This window comes from Neomonachus schauinslandi, chromosome 5 (assembly GCF_002201575.2).
Source record: "Neomonachus schauinslandi chromosome 5, ASM220157v2, whole genome shotgun sequence".
Taxonomy (NCBI): Eukaryota; Metazoa; Chordata; class Mammalia; order Carnivora; family Phocidae; genus Neomonachus; species Neomonachus schauinslandi.
The window spans coordinates 5,051,190-5,079,152 of record NC_058407.1 but is presented as its reverse complement, the minus strand read 5'-3'; the positions used below and the strand labels follow the sequence as shown (position 1 = coordinate 5,079,152).

The 27,963-nt window shown below is 61.3% G+C and overlaps 1 protein-coding gene across 1 annotated transcript; it reads left to right on the top strand.

Annotated features, from left to right (window-relative positions):
- On the top strand, window positions 1–27,963 carry PRR5 (proline rich 5). Its single transcript, XM_021690015.2, has 8 exons — window positions 1–412; window positions 10,026–10,106; window positions 15,115–15,163; window positions 16,297–16,354; window positions 21,228–21,319; window positions 21,751–21,891; window positions 25,235–25,370; window positions 26,993–27,963. Exons 1-8 carry the CDS (start codon window positions 276–278, stop codon window positions 27,466–27,468), a joined length of 1,170 nt encoding a protein of 389 aa, XP_021545690.1. The 5' UTR covers window positions 1–275; the 3' UTR covers window positions 27,469–27,963.

Sequence of the window (27,963 nt, the reverse complement as noted above, 5' to 3'; positions counted from 1 at the left end):
CCGCCTCCGTTTGCGCCGGGTCCGCGCTGCCGGCCGCGCTCTTGGCGCTCCACGCTGCGGCCGTTCGGAGCAATGATTAACCCGGCGGGCCAGTCGGCGCGGGGCCCGGGGCGGAGGCGCGGGACCGGGGCGGGACCCCGGAGGGCCGCTCAGCTTCCTGCTCTCGCCCAAGTTTCCTCGTAGAGGGCGCAGTGCCGGCCGGGGCCCACGGCGCGGCGTGGCGCAGGGCGCGGCGCCGGGCGCGCGTGGGCGCGGAGCGGGCCGCCGGGGTCACCATGAGGACTCTCCGCAGGTTGAAGTTCATGAGTTCGCCCAGCCTCAGTGACCTGGGCAAGAGAGAGCCGGCTGCCGCCGGCGCGGACGAGCGGGGCACGCAGCAGCGCCGGGCCTGCGCCAACGCCACCTGGAACAGGTAAGGCCGCCCCCTCCCGGCCCGCCCGCCGGGCCCGGGGCCCCAGAGCCGGAGGAGAGGGAGCCTTCCGTCGGGCCCGCAGGCGAGGAACGGAGCCCTGAGCGCCGCGGCACTTCACAGTTCGCAAAGAACTTGCTCCGCCGGAGTTGTGCGGGCGGAGAGGGAAGTTTAGTGCAACGTGTTTCTAGAAGGGAGGGACGAGACCGCGGACTCGGGGATCGTCCCGGAGCGCCCAGCTGGTGGGCGACGGCGTGGGCCTGGAGCCTGCGTGCTTGCCTCCCACCCGGGGGTCTTCCCACTTCTGCGCCCCGGTGCTCATGGCAGTCTGGGAGGTAAAGAGAGCAGGAAGTATTTTTCCCATTTCGCAGAGGAGCAGATGAGCCTCAAGGGCGCTGTCGGTGGGTGGCCGCTGCGCTTCCTGTCTCAGAGTAAAGGTCCCTTTGGTCTGAGGGGGTGGGCGGGTAATTTCCCCTGAGCGGCCCCTGTCCTCCCAGCTGTCAGCAGGGGTGCAGCAGCTGCCTGGCATTCCTGAGACGACCCTCCCCCCTGGGGGCCTTTCCCAGACTAGCAGGGGCGTGGGAAGTCCCCCCACCCCCAAGCTTTGTTTGAAGAGCAAGGCTGGGATCCGGAAAAGAGATGGTTTATGTAGTGGGATTCCCCAGCGTGTCTGTTCCTGATCCCTTTTCAAAGTAGACATTTCCACCAAAAGGAAAAGGGAAGGGAGGGGAAGAGAGTGAGAGGCTGTTCAGGGGGGCTGTGGATGCCGCCCCCCCCAACACACACACACCTGGCAGAGAAGTGTTGCCAGATGCTCTGCTGGCTGTGGTCCTAGCCCCCAGGAACCCGGCTGTCAGTGTGGCCACACATTGATTCTGTTCATGGAGACTTTGCTGAGCATCCTAGTGGGCATGGGGCCACCAGCCTGAGACCCTTGTCTGTGCACTAGGCAGGACCCCATCATCCGCGCGCTTGGCTTCTGTCCCCTACCAAGTTGCAGACTGCCTGGGGCTGGGTTTGCCTCAGTTTCCCTATCTGTCAGTGGGCGTGTGCATTCCTCTTTACCGGGCTGATGTGGAGACAGTAAAGGAGGGACTCTCACTGGGGAATCTCAGTGACCCACTGACTGCACAATGTCCTAAGAGTTGATTTCTCTTGTCTCGGAGTTCAGTAGATAGATGCTGAGCGCCCCGCCCCCCCATTCTCTGGTTTAGTGGTAGGAGCCAAACAGATTTAGTTCCATTCCCAGCTCTGCCTCTTCCCTGCTGTGTGGCCTTGAGCAAGTCAGTCAACCTCTCTGGGCCTTAATTTCCATAGCCATAAAATGGGCTCATAAGGGTGTCCACCTCACAGGGCGGTTGTAGGGATTAAGTGCAAAACATACATATTCAAGCTGTCTGCGCGGTGCCCAGCACATAGTATGTAGTGTGGAACTCAAGCCCAAACTCATGCTGGGGTGGGCCTGTAAGGATGAGGTTGGAGGGGCCCTCGGGAGTCTGCTGGTTCCTGAGCTTTCACCACCAGCAGCTTTGTGAGCCCCTCTCCCCCAGCCGGGGTCTCCTGCTGGGGGTGTCCAGACAGAGGGGAAGGCACTGGCTTAGACAGCCACCTGCCCGTGTGACCCTGGGGCCAGCTCTGAGTCTTGCGGAGCTCAGGGAGGTGCCTGCTAGGAGAGGCCGCCTGAGTCCCTCCACTGCTTTTCACTTAATGGAATTTAGAACTCCAGCACCTGTCAGGCCTCAGAAGAACACGTTTCCTCTCCCCCAGCTTGAGTCTTCCATCCCTTGGGCACCTGGCCGCTCCCACCTGCCATCTTGTACTCCTTCTGTTCGCCCGACCCCTTCATGTCCCTTGGTTCACTTTGCCCAGCGTGGGAGTTATTTCTCTCATCCGCCCTTTGGAGGTGCAGAGGGGGACACAGAGCACCCCGCAGACCTGCCCATGTCACTGTCACCCATGGAGGACAGGGCAGAGCCTGAGCCCCCGCTCTTTCCTCCCCAGGCAGAGGGGGTGCCGAGCCAAGGAGAGGCAAAGTGCCTTCCTCTGCCCATCCCTGAGTGGGAGCAGTGCAGGGCTGGGGGTCCGCTCTGGTCTCTGCCCGCCTGCCCCTTCTTGCAGGGCTCCCTGCAGGGCCCCCAGGACAACAGCCCTCATGCAGGACAGCTGTGTCCGTCTCCAGGGCCTGCCTTGCTGAGCTGTTCACGCCTCGTTTGGAGTCCGAGGCCTTTTATCTGTGCGACCATACTAGTCTCATAGGGCTTCTGTGACAAATTGCCATGAGCTGGGTAGCTTTGAACAACAGAGGTGTATTCTCTTGTGGTTCCAGAGGCCAGAAGTCCAAAACGAAGGTGTCGGCAGGACTGTGCTCCTTCCGAAGACTCTAGGGGGGTATCCTTCTGCCTCCTCCAGCTTCAAGTGGTCTCTTGGCTTGTGGCCGTCTGCCTCTGTCTTCACCTGGTCTCTCCTGGGCCTCTGTTGTCGAAACTCCCTCTCCTTTCTCTTACAAGGATGCCGGTCATTGGCTCTAGGGTCACCCTCATCCAGAATGATTTTGTCTCAAGATCCTTCACTGACTACATCTGCAAAGACCTTGTTTCCAAAGTAGACACAAATTTCTGGGGGACTCTATTCAGCCCACCACAGTGACCCTGGGCACATCCCCTAAATTTCCTGTGCCTCTTTCCTCCTCAGAGCTTGCTCTCATGAGAACGGGATCCGTGCAGTCACTTAGACATTCATCGTTCAGTTCGTTCCCTCATTGATTCCTTCGCTCCCTGACACTGGGCGGCTCCCGGGGCCGAGAGGCAGCAGAACAGCCTCCTGAGCCGGCTTTCGGGGAAGGAGTCAGGAGATAAACAGGGACATAAGGAAAGGCATGAGGTCACTGTAGGTCGCGTTTAGTGCCCGGAAGAAGATACACGGGGGGACGGGTGAGTGCTGACTGCGCAGCTGGCCCAGCTACGCCTCATTCCTTCCTCCAGAATGTCGGTTCCTGGGTGTGCAGGAGATGTTTGAGTGAGTGGTGGGTGCCAGGCCCCACTGGCCCTTACTTCTCTGCTGGCGGGTTTGTCCCCTGAGCCAAGCCGAGTGCAGGGCCCCAGACAGGCCGGGGACTCAGGAGGCCGACCTGCTGCTCCCACCTGGAGTCTCCCCTCCCCTCCTCCCTCAAGGGCCCGGACATGGCAGGTGGTGTCCCGCTCTGTCCGTGCATGCCTCCTGGGCCGCCCCAGTTAGCTCCTCACGGGGTCTGGACCCCATGCAGGGGTGGGGCCTCTAGTTCCACGCAGGTCATGCTCATGAGCTGAGGGGCGAGAGGGAGCTCTCCAAACCTCAGCCCTAAAGGCCTGCCTAACACGGGTCCCCTGGGCATGTGTTTGGGCCAGAGGGTGTTAATCGTTATGGAGTTAGTGCTAACTCTCATTCTTTGCGGGCCAGAACCGGCCCGAATGCTTGGGGTTTAGAGAGCCCGGCGCCCACCCCACCTTCTAGGTATGGGAGGGGAGGCCCCAAGTAGGGTGGAGTGTGGGCGCATTGGGGGCCTGGCACACTGCCCTGCGTGGGACACTCCCTCCCTCCCCATCATCTCCCTCCAAGTACCTGGGATGATTATCTTCAGCTTACAGAGAGGGAAACTGAGGTGGGGGGGATGGACTTGCTCAAGATCCCACACTAATGTTAGGGCCCGGGGGTCTGACCCCAGGTCTGACTTGAGGTCACGGTGCAGGGACCAAGAGAGGTGGGTGTTGGTAAGAACCTGGAGGCTGGAGGCAGCCACCTTGTATGCACTCCCCTATCCTGGGCATCCAGGAGCCCTGCACTCAGAGGGCTGACCTGTGCTGGGCCCTGACCAAACCCGAGGCCTGACGGCGCTCCTGTCATTCGCCAGCAGCCCTCAAGGTGGGGCTCATCGGCCCCATTTTGCAGGGGAGGACACTGAGGCTCAGAGAAGTTTGGGAACTGCCCAGGTCTCCCCAGGGAGTCAGGGCAGATGCTGGGATCTAACCTAGGTCCAACTCCAAAGCCTGCGCGTCTACCACCCCCTCAGGGGGGTCTCTGAGGGGCCGGAGGAGGTTGGCTGAAGGCTCCAGGGTGATCCATTGGTTGGGGGTGGGGGTTGGAGGCTGCTGGGGGCCTGTGCTTGGCTCCCCCTACACCACCCCTGCCTATTTGCCGCTCCGGGGCCTGAGCCTCCTGCCCCCCTGAGGCAGTCTGGGTGTGGTCCATAGAGGAATGGCCCCCCAAAATGTCCACACCCTGGCCCTCCAGAACCTGAGACTATGTTAAAGGCAAAACGGGACTTTTCGAGTGTGATTAAGTGAAGGATCTCGAGATGGGGGTCCAGTGTCATCACAAGGGTCTTCATAAGAGCGAAGCCCCGGGGGGCAGGGCAGGGGAGGAGGTGGCGGGATGGAAGCAGAGATCCAAGGTGCCACAGTGCTTCCCGTGAGGGTGGAGGAGCCTGAGCAAGCACCTGGGAGCGTCTAGAAGCTGGAAAAGGCCAGGAAACAGATTCTCCCCTAGAGCCTCCAGAAGGAGCCAGTCACACCAACACCTTGATTTTAGCCTCGTGAAACTGATTTAGAACTTCTGGTCTTCAGAAACGTAAGCAAACACGTTGGGGTTGTTTTAAGCCACTATGTTTGTGGCGTTTTTGACGCCCGTACCCCCCCCCGCCCCCCTCCGCTCCGGGCCACCACTTCTCACACCCCAGCCTGGGCTCAGGGCTGCTCAGGGCCGTGTGCAGCCCTCCCCATCCTGGCTCCAGAACCTGCCTCACAGCTGGGAAATGGGGAGCCATTCCAGGACATGGGCACTCCATTGTGCCCTCCGCAGTCCGGCGGGTCAGGGCGCTTGCCAGGCGCCCGGGGGGGAGTGCAGGTGGGCACGGGCCCCTCCTGCTCAGCCAGGGACCCTGTGAGGGCTGGGGGCTAGCACCCGGAGCCAGGTGGACTGGAACCAGGTTGTGAGTGGGATCTGTTTGCTGAGGAGCCGATGGAGCTGACACGGGGCTAGAAACGGCATTGTCATCCCATTTACCAGAGAGTCACGTCGGGGCCTGGCCTGGGGGCACGGTCGGCTTCCAGGTTGCCTACCTCCTGTGCCTTTCACCTGGACGTGAAGAGGAAGCCAGTGGGCCCTGCTCCTGGGGCAGCTAGAGCAGAGCCAGGCGGCCCCCCCTTAATCTCTCAGGGCTGGGCATGACCCCCAGGTACCAAGGAGGACACGGGGGCTCCATTCAGGGATAGACCGGGGAGAGGGAGGACTAGAGCCTTGGCTGTCAGTGGGGTGGCAGCTAGCAGCAGGAGGAGCCTGGGGGGCTCATGGCGGACCCGGTGGAGCCCAGCTCCTCTGCCCTTCTTCGTTCACTTGACCATCCCTTCCCGCGGACTGCAGGCCGGGAGCCGGTGAGACATGCCAGGCCTGGACACCAGTGGGAGGGGCCCAAGGAGGTGGCCACCCTGCTCAGGGTCTGGCTCGGCCTTCTGGGGTCACCTGGTGTCCTCCGAGGCCTCTGGAGGCCATGTCCAAATCGAGGTAGGCACCAGAGAAAGGCAGGGCTCTGCCTCCAGGTCCCTGCCAGGGGCCTTACTCTCTCCAGGGGTCCTTGGAGGTGTATCAGCCGAACCGACCAGAGGCCCGCCATTCACTCTCTGCTGGGGCTTCCTCTATGGGCAGGTGGGGGCGACACTGAGAGGTCCACACATGGGGTCCCCTTCAGCCCACAGCCCCACGTGGGCTCCAGCCCAAACCAGGGTGGCCACAGGCAGATGCCCCCAGGAGCCCTACAGTCAGCCCTCCCTCTCCCAGTTTGGCCCCACCCCCTTCCTGGGCCATGCACTCTCCAGGGGCACCCTGGAACCTCACCAGGGCTCTAGCACCTTCTCCCCCTTCACCCCAGGGCCCAGGCAAGAGACACTGGGACTCGGCCCTGCCCTACTGTCCTGCACCGGGGAGGGGGACAGGCTCCACGAAGGACTGCCCAGTGGGGAGAGGCCGTGGGTCTCACCCGGAAGTGCCCTTGGAGGCTGCCTGTGGTTTGCACAGGAGCATCTGCCGGTGCCCGCGCTGGGCCTGCCCACCTCTGGCCAGGAGGCCACAGACCAGGGAAGCTGGGGTTTCACTTCTATTTTGGAGGGAAGATAAGTCACACGAGGGCCTCTTGTTCCCCACCCTTCCTCTCCCCAAGTGGCTCACAGCAAGGTTTTTTTTTGTTTGCCCAACTTGGACTTGGGCTAGAAAGGGAACCTCAGCCCCTAGCTGGAGAGGAATGGAAGGAGGAGGGCCCGTCCAGCTTGGGGCAGCGTGGGAGGCGGGTTCCGAGCCGGCGCACCGGGGTAGGAGGACCGCGGGCCAGGCTTGCTGGCTCTGCTGGGTGTCACGCTCGTGTGACTCTGGGCAGTCCCTTGGCTCCCCAGACCCTCCTCGTTTCCTTCCATAGCCTGGGGTGTGACAGGCCCCCCGTGTGGTGGTTAGAAGGTAGAGACTGAGAAAACCACAGAGCGGATGGTTGAGCTGTGGTGGGAGCTTCTGGGGACACACCTGTCCTCAGAGTCACTGCTGAAGATGCCCCAGCAAGTGTCCCCCGTGGGGCACGCCACTGCCCGGGCACGGTCTCCTTTGGGCGCTGGAGTTCCGAGTCCATGGTGTGGATGGGGAAGCCGAAGCACAGGTGGCCAGTGTTCACAGTGGGCAGAGAGGGGACGGCGGGTCTCAGGGTGACCCCTGGGCTGGGCCGGGGGCTGCTCAGGTACAGGTGTTGAGAGACTCAAAGGGGGGTGATAAACCCCCTCATTGGCTGATACGCTGGGTGTGGCACCAGCCTGAGCCTGGGGGTCAGGGATGGGGGCAGATAGACCAAGGTCAAGCAGATAGACCTCCCCTCCCCTAAAAGACCACTGAGGTCAAGTTTTTTTCCACACCACCAGTGTGAGGGAGGAGGGACCCGACCTGGGGGGGTTGGAGGAGGGTTTGAGGTCCACGGGGCAGGTGGAGGGCGAGCCTGCAGGGGAGGGGACAGCAAGGACAAAGGCCCTCAGGCAGGAGGGGCTGATACATCTGACTCCCCGGGGGCCTTGGGGAGGACCTGGTTCAGAGAGCCGGCCTCACCGTCCAGAGCCACTGGTGCAGGGTCACCTCTGGGCTGGGGTCCCTCCGGAAGGCTGACGGGAAGAGAAGGAAGGCCAGGGAGAGGCTGCTAGGAGCAGGTGTGTGTGAAGAGCAAGAGAGGCTGCCCAGGGCTCAGCCTGCGCTGGCTTCCTCCCGCCTCGGGGTCCTTGATCCCCTCTGTGCCTCAGGAGCGGCTGGGCCCCCGGGTCCCAGGGCGGTGCCCAGGACTGCCGTGCGCCTCCGGCCCCCCAGCAGTCGGGGTCGGGAGCCAGCTTGCAGCTGCTCGGATTCCGGCGTGGCAGCGCTGGAGGACCACTGGCTTCCCGGCAGTCGTTAGGCTTCCTGGCGGATTTTTCTCTTCTCTAGCTGTAGATGGGGAGCAGCCTTCCGGGGACACAGTGGTGGGGCTGGGTCCACCAGGGACTTCCGATGGGGGTGAGCGTGGCCCCGGCCAGGCATTTCATCCTCACAGCAGCCCAGGGTTGGGGGAAGCAGAAGTTGGGGGACGTGTGTCTTGGACATGCAAGTCAGTGGCATTCTGATGCCAGGCCCGGAGCAGACGGGCACCCCAGGTCAAGTGACCGGTGTCCCGCGTGGTCTCAGCCAGCACTTGCTGAGAGGCTGGTAACTCCCAGTGGAGCTGGTCTCGGCCTCGGGCCTGGCAGGGACCAGCCGTGGACCTTGGATGTGGCCCCGCACGGCTCACGCCCCCGGGGGGTGCAGGTCCCTGCGCGAGCCCTGCCCAGACCCGGCTGTGTGGGGACAGGGGGCAGCTGTTGGGTGAGGAGCTCTGTGCCCTCCCAAGGGGACGTGGCTTCTGTGAGCCTCTGTGTCCCCATCTGCGAAGTGGGCCAGTCTGCATTCCTGGGAAGCATGGAGCTAATGCCAACGGACAAGGGTGCCAGGAGCTTGGTGGCTGCTGCCTGGTCTGCGATGTGAACGGCAGCGTGTGTCCAGCTGTCCCCTCCGCACTGAGGATCACAGCAGCAGGTCTGTGAGCTTTAGAGCAGTCGCCGGGGCCTAGGCAGAGGGCGGTGGAGCCTCCCAGACCCGGTTCTCGCCCTCAGGAGTGTGTGGCCGGGCGAGGGTGTGTGCTAATAGGAAAGTAAATCAGCAAAGTGCCAGGATAGGAGTCTCCTTGGGGAAGGGAGGGGGTCAGGAGGGCTTCTTGGAGGAAGTGGCTTCTGAGCTCAGTCTTCAGTATGAATAGCTGCTTACCTCGTATTTGGGGAAGGGAAGGGCCGTGCAGGCAGAAGGGGCAGCGGGTGCAGAGACCCAGAGGTGTGGTAGCCTCTGGCAGGTCCAGCCACTCCGAGACTCGAGTGTAGGATGCTCCGGCATGCAGGGAGGGGCCATTCCTGACAAGCCTCGAATGCCATGTCCAGGCCTTGGGCTGTATCTGCAGGGCAGTGGATGCCTCACAAGACCCTGGTCAGGGAAGTGACTGGGGGCAGTGTGGAGGCGGGCTGGTGTAATCGGGTCCAGGCACGCAAGGAGGGGCCCTGGCTAGAAGGGAGGGGAGGGGTGCAGCGGAGCTCCAGGAGGGAGAAATGGATCTGACTTCAGGAACTTTGGCTTTGGAGGGTGAGGGAGAGTCAAGGATGAATTTTGCCCGGGGCTCTATGCTCTTGGGGTTTATAGACAGTGATAGAAACAATTTAATCAAATCACACGGAAACATGTGGTTACACAGTGACCAGTCTGTAAAAGTGGGCAACAACATGTGATCTAAAGGGAGCAGATAGTGGAAGTGGGAGAGGACCAACCAGGAGAAAGGGCACATACAAAGGCCCTGTGGCTGGAGGCCACTTCCCCAGTGGGGCCCATAACACAAGCGTTCAGTGCTCAGGGACACCAGGAGTCAGGAGGGGCTGGCTCAGGGGCACCTGGAAGCCCCTGGTAGGTGTCAGGTTGGGATATGTTATAGGATGGGACAGGTGATCAAAGGTACCCTTGGGAAAAGAGGGTTCAGGAACAAGGGAAGGGGAGCAGAGTGTGTGTAGGCCGCAGAAGACATCCTGGAGAGGTGACTCGGAGGTGACTCAGGCCCGGGGCTTGGGGGAGGCTGGGGCTAGGGGTGCAGGATCTTGGGGTCAAGATGGGAACTGAGGCTCTGGTGTGGACAGGGTTCATGAGGACAACCGACCCCTGCTCTCCAGGGCCTGCCTTATAAGAGAAAAGATGGGCACCTGCTTCTGACCAGGCCCACTTCTTCTTCTTTTTTTTTTTTTTTTTAAAGATTTTATTTATTTATTTGACAGAAACACAGTGAGAGAGGGAACACAAGTTGGGGAGACGGAGAAGCAGGCTTTCCTGAGCAGGGAGCCCGATGTAGGGCTCGATTGCAGGACCCCGGGATCATGACCTGAGCTGAAGGCAGACGCTTAATGACTGAGCCACCCAGGCGCCCCTGACCAGGCCCACTTCTGTTCCTCCAGCCGAGCAGGGTGGCCTGCTCCAGAGAGGGGTGGTGGGGCCTCGATGACACTCCTCTTTCTCCCACCCACAGCATCCACAACGGGGTCATCGCCGTCTTCCAGCGCAAGGGGCTGCCCGACCAGGAACTCTTCAGCCTCAACGAGGGCGTCCGGTGAGTGGCCATGTGTCCTGTCCTGGGCCCGAGAGTGGCAGGGAAGGCTGTGTCAGGGCGGAGGTCAGTCAGGCCCTACTCCCCCAGCCACACCTGAGATGCCGCCCTTAACAGCCGCGGCGGGCAGTGGCCGCGGGGCCACACACGGACCTTGACTGCGGGCCCTGGTCGTGTGGCTCTTGGGCCTGGTGGAACTTCACCCCGACCCGTCCTGAGCACTTTCTCTTCAGGGGAAGCAGGGTGGGACTTGGACAGGGGCTCGAGATAACGCCCACATTCCCCGCTGGTGCTGAACATCATGAAGGATATTATTCTGTTAAAGAGGAAGGACCCACCTGCCTAATGACGGGAGTGTCATTCCCGGAAAGGCAGTTACAGCCTGGCCGAACGCCCCTCATTTCCTGTGGATGGCCAAGCAGTGAGCACTGGTGAGGGAGCCCAGGACGGACCAGCCCCTCCGAGCTGCCACTGTGAGCCGGGTGCCATCCGTCACTTGGAGGGAATCTGCAGGGCCAGCCCCGTTAGTCCTGCTTTGCGGTGGAGGAGGCTGAAGCCCAGAGAGGTCAAGACACTTGCCTGGGGTCACACAGCTGCCTCAAGAAGGCATTTCCTACCTCTGTGCTGTTCCCTTCCCGCCCTGGCCCGTGCTACCCTGTCCCTGTGTCAGTATCTGGGAAAAGTAGGCAGCCTAGCTTCTCACCAGCTCAAGATGAGAATGAAGGATAATGGGGACAGGGATCATATTCCTACAGGGCTCCCCAGCCCAGTGTGGCAAAGCTGAGAGGGGCCTTACAGACAGGTAAACTGAGGCCCAGGGAGGGAAAGGGGCAGCTGAAGTCACAGAGCAGGAGCTCGTTGCCTCTCCTGGGCCCCCTACGTGTGACCCGCCCAGGGGGCCCTGTTTTTCTCGGGCTCCTCGGCTACCCATTTTACAGGTTGAGGAACTGAGGCAGAGGTCACATGCTGCGTGTGCTCACAGGGCTGGTCAGTGGAGCTGGGACTCGGGTCCCTGACCCCAGGCCTTGTGGGTCCCTCGGGACCGCCCCCTGCCCAGCCCCCACCCCCTCTTCTCTATCACGTGGCCATGTTAAATCAAGTGACTTTATGCGTGATGCCCATCACTGGATTAGCCGTGATCCCACAAGAGAGCCCGGTGACAGGAGCCATTGATGGTGCTGTCACCTGAATGTTCCCCTCGGTTCTCGGGGCCGGTGGTGAGACGGGCGGGTGGGGGCGCTCCTCGGCTGGGCCCAGGCAAGGCTAAGTCCAGGGAGGTGAGTAGTCACAGGATCCTGATGTCTGGCCATCACCCTTTCTTTCCCGTTTTTATATACATATGTGTATACATTGACGTATAATCCAGTCTTAAAACGTACACTTCAGTGGTTTTTAGCATATTCACTGAGCTGTGCAGTCCTCACCACTGTTTGATTCCGGAACATTCTCACCTACTTCCCCCCCCCCCCATAAAAGCCCGTCCCCGTTAACAGGCACTCCCCATCCCTCCTCCCCCAGCCCCTGACAAATGGCAATCACGTGTCTGTCTCTATGATTTGCCTCCTATGGACGTTTCTCATACATGCAATCACCCGACATGCCCATGGCCTTTGGGGTCTGGCTGCATCCGTGTAGCTGGACACCTTCAAGGGTCATCTGCTTCGGAGCCTGTGCCCGCACTTCATTCCGTCCCGTGACCAAATAATATTCCACGCTAGGGAAACCACATTCCGTGTATCCGTTCACCTGCTGCTAGACGTCTGGGCCGCCCCTCCTCCCCCCCCGGGCTGTAACGCATACGGCCCTGAACGTGCAGTGCAGGGCTTTGTGCGGACGTGCGGCTTCGTTTCTCCTGGCGCCACACCCGGGGTATGCATGGCAGCTGCTTCAGCCTCCCTTCCCACTAGCCGAGTCTGAGCGGCCAGCCCCCCAGCTTCTGACCGGCACTTGCTCCTCTTGGGGGTTTGTATCTGCCAGCACTGTGGGTGTGAGTGCCGTCTCATGGTTGGGGTTTGCAGTTCCCTGATGACTAATCACAGGAACATCTTTTCCCGGGCTCGTTGGCTATCTGTATATCCTCTTCGGGGAAATGTCTACTTGGCCCGTTTTTAAACGGGATGACTTATCTCTTCCTTGTTGAGTCGCGGGAGTTCTTTATATATTCTGGATCTAGACGCTTACCAGGTTCTGATTTGCACAGCTGCTCTCCCATCCGTGGGTTGTCTCTCGCATTTCTGGCAGTGTTCTCTGAAGCATGGAAGTTTTTGATGACGTCCAGGCTGCTGATCTCACCTCTCTCTTGACCTGTTCCTTTGACCACCTTCTCCTAAGGCCCCAAAACAGACACACTTGGCATAATAGTTTTCCCAGGTAGAGACTAAGTCACTCTGCATTGCAGAGGACACCTCTTTTCCCCGTTTCAGATGTCATTGCCCCTGAAGGACTCCTCATGCACCCCACCTTCTTAAACAGAATCAGGCCCCAGGATGCCCTGGTTGTGCTCAGCTGTGAAAGGCCTCTTGCCCCATGCCCAGTGGTCCAGGCTGCTCTGCGTTCTCGGGCCTGTCCTGACCGTGCAGCTGCTGCCAGGGTGTCTCCCTGGGGCCAGGAGAATCATCTGGAAGCTTATGGGCAGGAGCTCGGCCACCTGCTCTGCTCCTGAGAGGCCCCTTCTCCTGCCTCCTGGGCTCTGGCTGGATGCAGATCATCTGGCCGTGCCCCAGCTCCAGCCCGATGTCCCACTGGCCCTGCGGCTCCCAGGAGCCAGCAGGCCCATCTGGACAGAGTGGCCCTGGCCTCGGTCTCTGCCCCCCCAGCCCCTTTCTGTGGCTGTCCGTCTCCCCTCAGATGACACCCGGGCTGTTCCCCCTGCAGTGCCTTTCCCAGGTGGTGTCCCGGGGTGCATAGGCTGGCCTGAAGCTCCCCTAAGGATATGGGAGTAAGCTAACCAGCAGGCCCCACAGGGACCTCACTTCTTGCCCCCCAGGGCCTCAGTCTCCACATCTGTGGAATGAGCGTGGTTCCCCTCATTGGCAGCTGGGAGATCCTGTGGGCACAGCACAAATTGGGGGATGCTTGGCTGGCCATGCCCCTCGCCCTTGCTCAGGGGTTCATGTAGTGAGTTAAGAGGAATGTCAGGAGGTGAGGGGAGCCCCCGGGCAGCCAGCAGTGGGGCAGAGGGTCTGCTAGGCCCTGAAGGAGACATTCATTCATTCATTCATTCATGTTCATACTCACTGTCACTGACTACGGGCCATGGAGAGGGTGAGGAGGGCTTTACTGAGCACCTGCTATATATACCAAGTGTAAGCCATGGTCTCACTTGACACCCCAGACCCTCCTCCTCCACCTTCTGGCATGTCTCGGGCGCCAGATGAGGGTGCTGGAGCTCAGGCAGGGGAGGGGACTTGCCCAGCATCACACGGTGGGCTGGCGGCATTGGGGCTGGCCCTCTGGCCCCTCACGGGCTGAGCGGACTCACCCAGACTCAGCCTTGGCCTAAGAGAAGACCCTCTCTCCTTGCCTTTTGCTCTCTGGACTTGCCCAGAGTGGCCCCTTGTGTCATGCATGTGGTGACCTTGAGATAGACACTGAGCTTGGATGTGGGGGTCACATAGGAGCTGAGGTCACGTTTGGTCCTTGGAGGCGCAGATGATTGGGAGAAGGTAGAGAGACTGTGGCAGGGGGCTGACCACAGGGGGCCGCTGGCTTCACATCCCCTCACTGTCGCAGGTGGAGCTCAGCCTGGTGAGCGTCGCCACCGTTAACCTGACGGTTACTTGGGGACGGCGTCGGGCTGTGACGTGGGATTGGTCCTGTGCTAAGAGAAGCTGCCGGCCAGGGGTTGGGGACAGGGCCCCGGGGCTGCCACCAGACAGCCGAAGGTGCTCTGACCCTCAGGGTCCTCACTCATCCCATCCAAGGACACCAGGACCACCTGTCAGGCTGTCGTGAGCTTCGGTCTGTGACTGGCCTGATGTGGCCGTGGCCCCTGAGAGCTGCTCAGGAAACGTGGCCCTCTTCGTGTCCCCACCCCATCTTCTCTGCACCTTCCCTATCCTTCCCGAAGCCCCAGGTTCCAGGGATGCCTGCTGCTCAGCTCCTGGGGTGCTGGTCACCTCACACAACCCGCCTGCCCTCTCTCTGCTTCACTTAGCCCCCAGGCCCCCATCCCCAGTGGGGACAGCCAATCCTGGGGGTCCCGCTTTCAGCACCAGGAAGGTAGAGCGTAGCCACCCCTAAAAGGCCTTTGAGGACCAGAGCACCCTCTTCGCGGGTATGGGGGTAGTGAGTTCAGTGCCCCCCAAGTGTGCGCGCACACGCGCTCACACACACACACAGAGCTCCAAGGCTGACCGAGATGAGAGGGGAGGTCAAGTGTTGGGCCGAACATTGACAGTGCCCAAGTGTTTCAGGTCTGGACCAGGACGCCCACCATTCTCTCGGCCCCCAGAGGTGTGCGGTGCAAAGAGCTGTCAACCTGAGTACAAAGGACGAGGTTCAGACCCCGACTTGCTGTGCCCTGTGTGGCCTTGGACAAGTCCCTGGACCTCTCTGAGCCTCCCTTGCCTCGCTTGTAGAAGGGAACCGGAATGAGCACCTGCTGCTGGGTTGACGGAGTACAGGAGGGCCGTGAAGATGCCCTCGGGAGCCATGCTGCCTGCTCGGGGTGCGGGGTGGGGGGGAGCGGAGGGTTGGAGGCCCAGCACTGCCAGTGTCTCCCCGAGGACGTGACAGATGCCGTGGCCCTCACTCTTGCTGTGGGGAGCCTTCAGCTTCTGCTTGTGTGAAATGGTGGTGGGAGCCTACAGAGCCACAGCTGAACAAGACGGGGGCCCGGGGCCCCCCCCACCCCCCCAGCCCCCTGCTGGGACGGAACTGACGGCGCGTGCCCACCCTTCACGCCGGGCTGAGTGGGTCGGCCTCCCAGCTGCCCCGGTGACCCCCCTGTCAGCACCGGTGGTCTCTGAGCCCTGCTATCCCTCACTGTCCTGTCCCCTCCTGCCCACAGGCAGCTGCTGAAGACGGAGCTGGGGTCCTTCTTCACCGAGTACCTGCAGGTGGGTGGTCTGTGCTCTCGAGCAGGCTGGGGTTGCTTTCTGAGCTGGCCAGAAAGGACAGGGGTCACCTACTCTCCGTGGGTACATGGAGCACTAGGTTCCAAGGACTGCCACGCCACCATGACTCAGTTTCCCCGTCTAGCCAGTGTGGCCGTTGTGCAGGTTAATGATAACGATGTGGGTGAAGTCTTCGCGCTGTGTGTACCCTGGCATGTGGGAGGACGCAGGGCTGGCTTTGTTCAGGGTCGTTCACCTCCTGGAATACAGGGTGGGCTCGCAGACGTCCACGTTTGCGTCACTGCACGGCCCCAGCGCCCTGAGCCACACGGTGACGCCGTTGGCCTGGCATCAGCATCGAGAGGCCGCTCTGGTCCAGGCCGTGCCTTACTTTGCATTTGTCACACCTCCTTGGGCCAACAAGCCTGCAGAGTCCACGCACACACGACCACAGGCCCGGGGCACGCGGCCAGGAAGGAAGGGCGGGGAGCAGCGGCGGGGGTGGGCTTCGAGCGAGGGCCCACCCGCCGGCAGAGGGGCCTCCCCTCACGCGGGGTCAGGGTTGGCAGAACTCACGTGTAGCGTGCCCGTTTAAAGTGCACGGTTCGGGGGCCTTCAGTGTCCTGACACCGCTAATTCCTGGGTCAGTCCGCGCTTCGCTCCTTTTTTGCAGCCATGTGAGATTCCAAGTCCAGAGACACCCCGTGTGTCTGTCCACCCATGGGGGACGCTGGGGACGCTTCTACCTTTTGGCTGCTGGTGGCGGTGCTGAGCCCACCAGGTGTCATTCTCAGCCCAGACACCTGGGGCAGCGTGACAGCATGACCCCCGCGCTTGGGGCGTCAGGGTTCACACGCCAGGACTTGAGGCAGGGGGCCCCTCTTGCTTGAAAGGCCTTCCTCCATCAGGGACTGCAAAGGCGGCCACCTGCCCTACTCGGCTTGTCTCTGAGGGGCCGTCGCTGTCCTCCCAGGGCGAGTTGAGGTTCAAGCTCTACCGGAAACAGGCTGGGGGGTGGGGGGACATGGGTAAGAGCCCCCGCCCCGGGCCTCGGTTGCCGGCTGGGGGTCTCCTGGGGGCCTTGCCTGCCTGCGTGCCCCCGCGGCAGTAACGGCTTGCCTGTGTGTGCTTTTCAGAACCAGCTGCTGACTAAAGGCATGGTGATCCTGCGGGACAAGATCCGCTTCTATGAGGGTGAGTGTGGCGGCCCCGCAGCTGGGACTGAGTGTGGGGATGCGCCGCATGCCGGTGTCCCTGCTGGGACGTGTGGCCCTCCCAGCCTTGCCTGTGTCCCCAGGGCTCCAGGTGGGAGGGCAGCAGGGGCAGCAAGGCCAAGATCTGACCCCAGGAGGGGACCTTAATAGGGAGAGCATCTGCTCCCCACCTCCACCCCGCAACTTGCTGGAGCCCAAGAGGGCTGAGAAATCAAGGAAAAGGCTCTGCCTCCCCTCACTGCTCCCGGGGCCTTCTCATGCCAGTGAACCCCATCTCAGCATCTTGGGAGAACCCCCGACAGGATCTTCGAGGACCTATTGTTGCCCTGATGTTCCTGAAGGAGGAGGTGGGAGCCAGGGGCTGTCCCCTGGCTGGAAGGAGCTGCCCCATCAGAGTTTGGGGCCTGAGCCTGGTGCTAGACCTTCTAGACGGGTTTTCTCTTTTAATGCTCCTACCCACCCATGAGGCCTTCGGGTCCCTGTGCCCATTTCTTTTTTTAAAGATTTTATTTATTTATTTGAGACAGAGAGAATGAGATACAGAGAGCATGAGAGGGAGGAGGGTCAGAGGGAGAAGCAGACTCCCTGCCGAGCAGGGAGCCCGATGCGGGACTCGATCCCAGGACTCCAGGATCATGACCTGAGCCGAAGGCAGTCGCTTAACCAACTGAGCCACCCAGGCGCCCTCCCTGTGCCCATTTCATAGCTGGGAGCAGCGTAATGATGGCAGGCGATTTGTTTGCAGCCACACTGTGAGTAGAGGGTGGGGGTGTGTTCGAGCCCGGGCCAGCCTGGCCCCAGCGCACATGCCCTTGGCCCTTCTGGAGGCCCGCGAGCTCCAGCGCCAGGGGCAGCGACCGAAGCGTTGTCTCCTTGTAGGAGTGAATCGGCAGAGAGAGAGCTCCAATTACGGGAGGGCCCAGCTCAAACCCCAGTACCTCCGCTAAGGCCTGTTTATGCCAGTCCCTGTGCTCAGTTCTGGCCCCGTGAACATTGGTTGAGCATCTCTTGTGCACCAGGCCCTGGGCACTTGCTTACTCTCTGCTAGACCGTCCTGAGTGTTCTCCGGCTCCTAACTCAGGCTCTCCCAGCAACCCTGCACGAGACACATCACTGCAGCCGCTGCACATACAGGGAAACTGAGGCACCGGGGCCACACGACCCTGTGTGGCAGCCTGGTTCCACTGCTGCTTCCGTTCTTTCTTCGATCCTTACTCTGACCTTACAAAGAAGGGGCGTTAGCCCATTTCCCGGAGGAGGACACAGGTCAGTGGCCTAGTGTGCTCTGGATGAACTCAGCTGCGTGTCCCCTGCTCTTTCTGCACCTCCCACTTCTATCAGCTGGGAAGCTCTGAGGCAGGAGCCTGGGAAGGGCCACCAGAACCACAGTCGAGGGGAGGGAGAGGCACAGACCGCCAGGGATCGAGGCTGGCTTCCTGGAGGAGGCGGCAGCGGAGTCCGGCAGTCAGGGCAGTGAGGATCTGGCACCTGGCAGAGATGCCCTCCCACGCCCCTCTCCTTACTCGGCACATTCCAACAGTGCCTCTGCCTCCCACCGGCTCCGGCCTAGGGGAGCTGGGAGCTTCAGAGAAGAGCAGCTTTGTGCAGCTTAGTCGAGCCCTGCCTGCAGCGGCTGTGTCCGCCAGGCCACCCAGCGGGGAGTGCCAGCCCCGTCCAGCCTCCCCAGGCCTCGGGGCCAGGCACGGAGCCCCAGTCTGGGGGCCACAGGCCCTGGCCTCCAGTTCCCATCCAGCCACAGACCTCAGCCTCAGTGTCCCAATCTTAGAACCGTGGGGTTGGATGGGCTCCACCCATGTGCTCACCTCTGGGTCAGGCCCCAGCTAGTCTCGGGGGGCCTGGAGATGGAGGAGATCCAGCCCTGCCTAGCAGGGACTGACAGTCCAGTTGGGGACACAGACGTGGACCAGACAGTGACAATTCAGGGTGATGAATGTCAGGGTGAAGGGAAGCCCCGGGGAAGGAAGGGTTAGTTCCCTCTTGGCAGTCAGGGAGGACTCCATGGAAGCAGTGGTCCTTGAGTCAGGCCTCAGAATGTGGTCTGTCTGGGAAGACGTTCGGCCCTTCAGTCCATGCCAGGGGGACAGTCGCTGATGCCGCACCCTGAGGGGTGGCCTTTGGAGCCTGCCGCATCCACCTCCTGCCCCGGTTTGGCTCCCAGGGCAGCTCTTCCTTGAGACCGCTCCCTGTGGCCAGCCACGTCCTCACCTGTGCTTCTGCTGGAGGGTGGTGGGTGGCCTCACGTGGCCAGCCCCAGGACCCTGCCGCCTGCCCCCACTCCAGCCTCCAGCCTCCAGCCAGGCCTTGGACATCAGCTCCCGAGCACAGCGATTCCTGGAAACAGGAGGCCTGGAGGGACAGCCTTGACATGGAGTCTCCCTCCCAGACCACGCCTAAGGCTATGGTTCCGTGATCTCCAAGCCTGGCTTACAGGAGTGGGCTCCGCCTGCCGCCAGGTTGACTTCTCAGCGGCCAGACACCCGAGGACTCCAGGGAGGAGCTCGGGGGCTCCTGCAGGCTCCAGGCCTTGGGCTTGGCCCTCTCTTGTCCAGCAGGAATCCCAGCCTGTTACAGGCCATCTAGCCAAACTCCCCAGTGGCCTTGACATGCCGGCCCATGGGCCTGACTCCACTGGGCCGTCGTCCTGGCTAGCTCGCCTCCTCAGAGCTCCTGCTGTGGCCTTTTCCACTGCCCTGTGGTCGTCATGGGGCTGAGACCCGAGCCAAGATCAGCCTGGTGCGCTCCAGTCTCCCGGGCCCTCAGCGCTTAGACTGAACAGAGGAAGAGATGGTCCCGCCCACCAGGGGAGAACCTGGGTTCTGCTGAGCTTCCGCACGGACACGGCCCACACAGGCCCACCGGTGGCCATGCCCCCAGCCGACACTTAGTGAGCACTTGCTACGTGGCAGCTTTCTGCCCAGTGCGCGCGAGGACGTTCACACCCATCTTACGGAGGATCACACTGAGGCTCTGGTTGCCAGACTCCCCGAGGGTCCTAATGCTGTCGCCTCAGACAGCCCTGCCACCCCCCTCGCCTGCAGCCCTAGGCCACGGGCCCCAGTGGAGAACTTGGCCGGTGGGCGAGGCCGTGCTTCCTGGCCTCTCGGTCAGTGTGTAGCTCTGATGGGGCCTCAAGGCAGTGTTTTACAACCTCTGCTTTCCACAGCATTTCCGTCCCGTGGGCTGGAGAGCAGCCTGCGGGCGCCGGCCTGGCCCGTGCCCAGAGCCACCCCACGGCCAGCCCGGGGAACTGAGCCGCCTTTCTTCTTGCCAGGGATGGCGGGGACCTGAAGGGACCTTTGTACAGGCAGAGCTCCGCGGGCGGCGGCACCCACCCATCCTGGGTTCTGCAGAGCTAGGCGTGGGCCCCCAGGGAGGGTCGGGAGCTGGCTGCCGGGCAGAGAGCCCCAGTGCTGGCAGATTGGCCACGCTCAGAGGCCCCAGCACCCTGGCCGCCCACTGGGCTGGATGGGCTTCCTGGGGCCGCCCCCAGCAGGCTCCCCTCCCAGAGCCCCCGAACCTACACAGACTTGGGCCTTAATGGGCAGGGAAAGTGTGGGGCCCAGAGCCCAAGGAAAGTAAGAAGAGGTGAAGGCCTTTGTCTGGCTCCCTGGTTCCCATGGAAGCCTCGAAGCAGTATAGTCTGGGACGCCGGCTCGCATGGGCACTTCACCTCCTCACCCAGAGACCCCCAGTACACCCAGGTTTTCTCCACCAGTCCTTAGTCTGACTTCCAGGTGGGGGTCCCACCAAGCAGCAGAGGCCTTGGGCGACATGTCCTGGGACCTGCTTATCCCAGACACAGCAGCTTTCTGTTCATTCCAGGCAGAAGGGCTGAGGGTTCAGCACTTTGCATTTCCTGGGGGAGCCCCGACCCAGCTCGGGGACACCTCATCTGTCCTCATCCCTCAGGGGCTGCCCACCCTGAGGATGGCATGCTCCTTCTGCAGGGCTGGCAGAAATAACCCAAAGCTTGACCAAATGGCTGCTTTTCACACATCTGCTTGTGTGGATCCCACACTGAGGATGTCCATCAACCTGGCGAACCCAGCCTCCTAAATCAGCTTGGGTAGCACCTCCTCCAGGAAGCCCTCCCGGCCTGATCCTCTCCACTTTTTCTGCTTCCCTTCCCTACCTGGGACATGCTGTTCTTGGACGTGGCCTCCCTGGCTCCCCAGATCCCACCCCAGGCAACCCAGGGTGGCAGGGACCAGGGCCCTGGAGGAAAAGGACCTGAACCTCTCAGAGGCTCTGTTTCTTGGTCTGCCCACTGAGGTCACCCCTTCAATGGGATGATGATTGTGCTCATAGTTGCCATTGAGGGTCCTGCTTCCCTGTCCCGGGCTGGGTCCCCAGTACCCAGTGCAGGTGCTCTGCAAACGCCTGCATGGGTGGATGGATTCCCCACCTGCTGGCGGCGGGGGGGGGGGGGGGCCATGGGAATCGGAGGAGATGGCTGTGTGCGGCAACTGCCGTCGGGCGTGGGGGGCGCTCCTGTGCGGGTCTGGTGTGGGATGAAGGAATGGGAACCAGCAGCCAGTGCTTACGAGCTTTTCCTCTGCCCTGGACCCTGTCTCCGCTCATTTCATCCCCACAGCCCTGGGAGGTCGGCTCTCTCGCTGTCCCGTTTTATTAATGGGGAAATTGAGGCACAGGGAGACTACACTGTGGACCCCCGACCACAGAGCTGCTAAGTGCTGCGTGCTATCGACCTGGGGGCAGGTGGGCACCTCCAGGGCCCAGAGCCCAGCCCTCAGCTCCTGTGTCTTCCTGCGGACGGGCGAGAGGACTCCGGCCTGGGAGGGGTGAGCAGTGATGGCTGTCTGTACCCACAGGACAGAAACTGCTGGACTCACTGGCAGAGACGTGGGACTTTTTCTTCAGTGACGTGCTGCCCACACTGCAGGCCATCTTCTACCCGGTGCAGGTGAACGGCCCCTGCAGCCGTGGGACCCCCGGGGCCCAGGCGACCGCCCATCCCAGCCTTGCTGCACGGTGCCCCCAGCCTGAGGATAGGCACATCCCTGGACCTCTCAGAACCGCTTTCCCACCCACAATTTGGAACTAAGGACGGTCCCCTCCTACAGGCCCTATAAAGCCCTGGGCAGCACACAGTAGGCCCTGCCCAACACACCAGAGGGGCTTGGTTTGTGACAGTTACCCTTTCCTTGCCTGAGGAAGCTGACTGGAGCCTCTCCTTGGGACAGGGGTCATCCAGGGAGGAGGATGGGGCGGAAGGGGACCCGATGGTCTGTGAGGCCATATACCTGGGATCTGGTCCCAGATCATCGGATGTGGAGGGAAGTGGGGGTTTCATGTGACGGCAGCAGGGTGGGGCGCGGCCTTCTGTGTCTGCAGGGCAAGGAGCCGTCCGTGCGCCAGCTGGCCCTCCTGCACTTCCGGAATGCCATCACCCTGAGCGTGAAGCTGGAGGATGCGCTGGCCCGCGCCCACGCCCGCGTGCCCCCTGCCATTGTGCAGATGCTGCTGGTGCTGCAGGTGCGTGGGGCCCTGAGGGGGCCACTGCGCACTCCTGTGGCAGGAGCATCCCTGGGCACAAGGCTGGGCTCCCCAGAGGCGGAGCCTGAGGCGAGGATCTGGGTCCATGTGACTTGTCAATGGAGAGACTCTCAGGAGGAGCCCAGAAGGTGTTGGAGGAAGATGGGAGTTCAAGAGAAGCGGGCCTCAACCTCATCCCATGGGGAGCCCAGGAGTGTGAAGGGGCCCAGAGTTGTCCCTCATGGGCAGGGGCTGTTGGTCACCCCCCCCCACAGTGGTTCCAGATGTTTCTGGTGTGGATGGATTTCACCCGACAGAGCAACTTTGGGAAGGGGGCAGCCACAAGCTGGGGATGAGTGGCCTGCCCAAGACAGCAGGGGATCTGATGGGCCACCAACAGCCTTTACTGCAAACAGGGCCTTTTGCAAACTAGTGCATCCCGTCACCACCCCATTTTACAGGTGGGAAATGAGTCCTCATTTGCCCAGAGCTAACGAGGCCTGGCCTCACCCACGTCTGACCGCTCCAAAGTCCTGTTTGTTGTTCTGCATCCCCCCATGCACGTGGGTATCCTAAATTAGGGTCTGCGAGTTTGGTCCTAGGGTCCAGGGCAGCCAGTGAATATTCCAGAGCAAGGAAGGGCCTGATGAATGTGGAGGTCTGAGGGTCGAGGGACTGCGCTGGGCAGGAGCTGGTGGTCGTCCTGGCAGCGAAGCAGGGTGCCGGGCCTGCCGCTGGGATTTGGAAGGATTTTAGGTGAGACCTGGCTGGGTTGAAGCAGGGGACCTCGAAGGACTTTGTGTCTCTCAGCCTCTTTCCACCTGTGTGACAGATTGAAACTTCCTGCCTGCAGGGCAGGTTCAAGGACAGTGGGGAGAAATGGTGTAAAGCCTTCTGTGGTGCTTCTGGGGGCCCACAGTGGCTGGACTGGGATTTAGAGCCAAGGAGGTCCCACCATGATCCCATGAAAGCACTGAGGTGGGTAGCCAGACTGGGGCGGTGCTGCCCCCTGGTGGCCTCTCTGCCTCACGCAGCTTCCTCCGCTTGGCCCCTTTGCCCCAAAGACTTGCCCTCCTGCCCCTTTGCTGTAGCCCCACTCCCCACCTGGCCTGCACTTTGAGTGAGCTTGTCCCCACTGTTTTCGAGTCCCTGATGGATCTGAAGTCACAGCTGCTGGTTAGCATGTGTCGAGGGCCTATCATGTACCCCGTGCTTCACGGGCAGAGTGACCATTCTTCTCCCAGGGAAGCCAGGGGAGCAGCTGTGCATCTGAGTGTTCACCAGTAATGCAGCCCCTGGGCCCCCATTCTCTCACTGTGCAGCAGGGGGCAGAGACAGACACCCTTTACAAGTGTGGGGAATGAAACAACGTGAAGTTCAGCAACGCCCCGCTGAGCGGAGCACCTTGTTCATCTGTTCTGCTGTTGCTGGGGGTGGAGGTAGTTCCAGGGAATGTGGGGTCTGTAGTGATGGCTCCTCTTTCGTTCCTGACGTGAGGAATTCGTGTCCTCTCTTTAGTAGTCAGCTTGGCTGGAGGCTTAGTGATGTTACTGGGCTTTTCAAGGAGCCAGCTTATGTTTGCATCGATTTTCTCTAAGGATTTCCTGTTTCAGTCTCATTGAGTTCTGCTGTTATTATTTCTCTTGTGCTTTCTTTGGACTTTGTTCTCTTCTTTTTCTAGTTTCCCAAGGTAGAAGCTTAGGTTATTGACTTGTGGGCTTTCCCTTTACTAACATATCCATTTGATGCTACAGTTTCCCTCAAAGCACAGCTTCAGTGCATCCCATCAATGCAGATCTGTTTTCATTTTCATTTCATTCAAAACATTTTAAGATATTTGTTAAGATTTCCTCTTTGGGGGCACCTAGGTGGCTCAGTTGGTTAAGTGTCTGCCTTCAGCTCAGGTCATGATCTCAGGGTCCTGGGATCGAGCCCCAAGTCGGGCTCCCTGCTCAGCAGGGAGCCTGCTTCTCCCTCTCCCTCTGGCCTGCTGCTTGTCCTGCTTATGCTCTCTCTTTCTTTCAAGTAAATAAATAAAATCAAAAAGAAAAAAGATTTTCTCTTTGATCCATGGGTTATTTAGAAGTGAGTTGTTTGCTCGCCACATATTTGGGGATCTCCCAGTTATCTTCCTGTTCCTGATTCTTGGTTTCACACCACTGTGGCCTGAGAGCAGGCACTGTATGATCTCCTTTTAAATCTGTGAAGTTGAGTTTTGTGGCCCAGAACATGGTCTGACTTGGCAGGCGTGCCACGTGAGCTGCGGAATGTGTGTTCCGCTGTCGTGGGGGGAGGCAGTCTGATGGCGATTAGATCCCGTCGGTTGATGGTAGTGGTGAGCGCAGTGTGTCCTTCCCGGTTTTCTGCCTGCTGGTCTGTCTCCCCTAGTGGATTAACGATCTCTCCCGAGGTTCTAGCGGTTTTGCCTCACGTGGTCTGGTGCTCTGTTGTTAGGTGCAGGCATGTTAGGGGTTGTTATGTCGTCCCAGAGAATTGACCTCTGTATTGTTACATAGGGACCTTTTTGGCCCTTATGCCTTTCCTTGGACTAAAATCCACCCTGTCCGAAATTAACCTAGCTGCTCCAGCTTTCCTGTGATTGGAGTCCGCGTGGCACAGCTCTCTCAACCCTTTGCATTGATTGATTGATTGATTGATTGGAGGGAGGGGCAAAGGGAGAGAGAGAATCCTAAGCCGACTCTGTGTGCCCGGAGCCCGAGGTGGGGCTCGATCCCACGACCCTGAGATCATGACCTGAGCCGAAATCAGGAGTCGGCCCCTTAACTGACTGCGCTACCCGGGCACCCCTCGACCCTTTGCTTTTAGTCTGTGTGTGTTTTTCCAGTTGAAGTGGGTTTCTTGTGGGCGGCGTGGCGGGGAGCTCTCGTACTGTCCAGAGCTGTCATCTAACATTCTAAGAGCATCTCGTGCTGTGAGCAACTGGCGGCCCCTCGAGGAGGGATGTCCCATTTCTTCGCGCTCACTAAGGGCCTACTGTGTGCCAGGCCTCTGCTGGGGGTGCTGGGGGCACAGAGCTTGCCCCCCATCAGCCAGACCAAGGCTGTCCTGTGGGCGCCTGCCTTCCTCAGGCTTTGGCTCTGATGGAACCAGAAGAGGTAGAGATCCCCTCAGAGCTCTGGACGAGGGGTGTCAGGGAGGAGAAGGTGGACAGGGCCTGGGTGGCCCTGGGGGGCAGCCTTTCCTGCCTGTAGCACTCCATGGGGTGAGGGCAGGGGCCCCCAGGGGAGGCCTTTAGTGGTGACCGTCGAGCTCAGCCTGGCTGGGCCAGGGCGGCAAGGAACAGGCTGTCTAGTGACCACCCGCCTCCCTCCCTCTCTTGCAGGGGGTGCACGAGTCCCGGGGCGTGACCAAGGACTACTTGCGCCTGGAGACGCTGATCCAGAAGGTGGTGTCGCCCTACCTCGGCACCTACGGCCTCTACTCCGGCGAGGGCCCCTTCACACATTCCTGCATCCTGGGTAGGGCTTGACTGAGTCTTGGGAGGGGAGCTGGGTAACCTCTGGCCCCATCCACCTCTGCCCAGGGTCCAGGCCTCCCAGTGAATAGATGGCCACAACCAGATCCCACTGGGGATGTGCTTTTCGGTCATGCAGCAGACCTGTCCTGAGCATCCCCCAGCCCTGCTGTGTGCTGGGCCCTGGGCATGCGGGGCCTGGGGTTCTTCCTTCAAGAACTGAAGGGGACCTGTCAGGCTGACACCATATATGGTAATGTGATGACTCCCCTGAGAGCCCCACAGAGGCTTCTGTGTTCCCAGTGAGGTCCCATCTGTGTTCAGTCCTGAAAGGCGGGAGTTGGCCAGCAGAGGGCACAGCACGTGCAAAGGCCCAGAGCCCAAGAAACCTAGCTTGTTTGGGGACTCAGGGGAGGGGAAAGGGGAGGTGGGCGTCCTGGGGCTGCCTGGCCTGTCTGGCAGAAGCCCGCCATGTTGCTCCTTTAACAGACAGCCGATTGGTTCATTCACCTCTGTAAACCGAGCACCTGCTGTATGCCTGCCCCTGTTCTTGGCCGTGGGGGATCAGCAGAGACCAAGCCCCACCCACGTGGGCTCTCAGGGCCAGGGAAGGCAGACCAATGAGTAAACAATCCCCAGATGCGTCTCCACGGGGACCCATACCCAGGTGATATGAGGGCCATGTGGGGGAAGGCCAGACTGGAAGTGACAGGTGAGCTGAAGGAGGAGGAGCCAGGCCTGGGGAGAGGTGCACAAAGACCCTCCTGGACTAGGGGCCCAGAGGCACAAGGGCCGCTTGGGAGTGCCCACCTACCTGCTGGTGTAAAGCCCAGCCACCAGGCAGGCCCCAGCAGCTGGAGGAGAACTTTGAGCACCGCCCCTCCCCGACTCCGTGTGGTGCTGGACTCCAGGCCCCCGCTTACCGGACGGGGAGCCTCTGTCTCTTGCCCCGGAAAGGCCCCTGAGCCGCTCACCGGGCTCAGCCCTGCCACATGGTGGTCGCTCTTTGGAACTGCAGGGCCCTGAGTGGGAGCCTGAGATCTGCGCCCCCCCCCCGTCCAGCCCCCGCGGCCCTCCTTTTCCGGCCCCCCCCCCCCCCCCGGGGCACCCGCCACACTCCAAATAAAACCCCAGCCCTGACCTTACCTCACGTGAAAAGACCCTGTGTCATCCCGCCCCCGCCCTGACACTTAACCACTACCTCACCTGTGGCCCACCCACATGGGTTTGTCCTCCTCGCCACGCACCCTGGAAGTGCCGCAGATTGTTCAACTTTCCACAGCTGGGGAAACTGAGGCATGTGCACATTTGAACCAAGCAGCTGATTTGAGCCTCCCCCTCCCCCAGCACGGACGGAAGAAGGGAGGAAGAAGACACATAGGGACAGACCCAGTGTCAGAGCCCTCTCACTTGCAGGGGCGTGAGGGGGCCGGGCCGAGGATCTGCGCCAGTCGGGTTTTTCCCTGTGGCTGCCCTTTGTGCGGAGCTAAGCACACAGTGGCTGCCGGCTAGCCTCTGGCCCCAGGAAGGGCCTGGACCACACAGGTGCCTGGGTTTGCCAAGTGGCCCCCTCCCACCCTGGCCCCCGGCCCCCGTGCCCGACACCTCGTCTGTCTGTCTCTGCAGAGAAGCACTTCCTGCGCCGCTCCCGCTCGGGGGATGTCCTGGCCAAGAACCCGGTGGTGCGCTCCAAGAGCTACAACACCCCACTGCTGAACCCCGTGGCAGAGCACGAGGCCGAGGGAGCAGCGCCCGGAGGCCCCGGCATCCGCAGGCACTCGGTCTCGGAGATGACATCCTGCCCCGAGCCCCAGGGCTTCTCCGACACGCCCGGCCAGGCTCCCCCTGGGGCCTTCAGACCCTCTGTGGGCGCGCAGTCGGGGCCATGCCCCAGCAGACTGTATCCCCCCGCCCAGCCCGCCGAACCTGGCCCAGGCGCCGCCCGCCCCTCCCCGCCCTCCTCCAGTCCGGAGAACCTGGTGGACCAGATCTTGGAGTCCGTGGACTCGGATTCGGAAGGGATCTTCATTGACTTTGGCCGGGGCCGGGGCTCGGGCACGTCGGAGTTTGAGGGGGCCGGGGGTCGGCAGAGCATCGTGTGACGGCCTCGAGTTTCTGCTGATCCCGTGTGTGTGTCTGGGGGGTGCGTGTGTGCAAGAGTTTTTTTACTCTGTCCCATCCGGTCGGCTGTGGGCCCTAGCCACTTTTCCCTTCCTGAGTCTCGGTTGGAAAAAGCGTCACTAGCCAAGCCCCCGGCCCTGCTCCGTTCGGGGTGTTGGCCGCTCCGCTGCCTCCCGCAGGTCACCACGCACACTTGTCAGCCCTGTGTGCACCGAACAGACCTGGCCTCCCATCCCCGGCCTGCCCCAGCCCACCAGCGTCCGCACCCATGGAGACTGAATCCTGTGGCTTAACCAGGCCTCCGGAACAATCCCCAGGGCAGTGGGGGTTGGTAGCAGACCCGCCTTCCCCCTTCCCACTCACCTCAGGCCACGGCATGACCTCCTGTGTGCCCCTGTCCCAGGCCCTCCTTGCAGCCTGTCCTCACTCTGCCCAGGGCGGCCGCGGGCAGGAAGAGGATGGAATAAAGCTGTGTG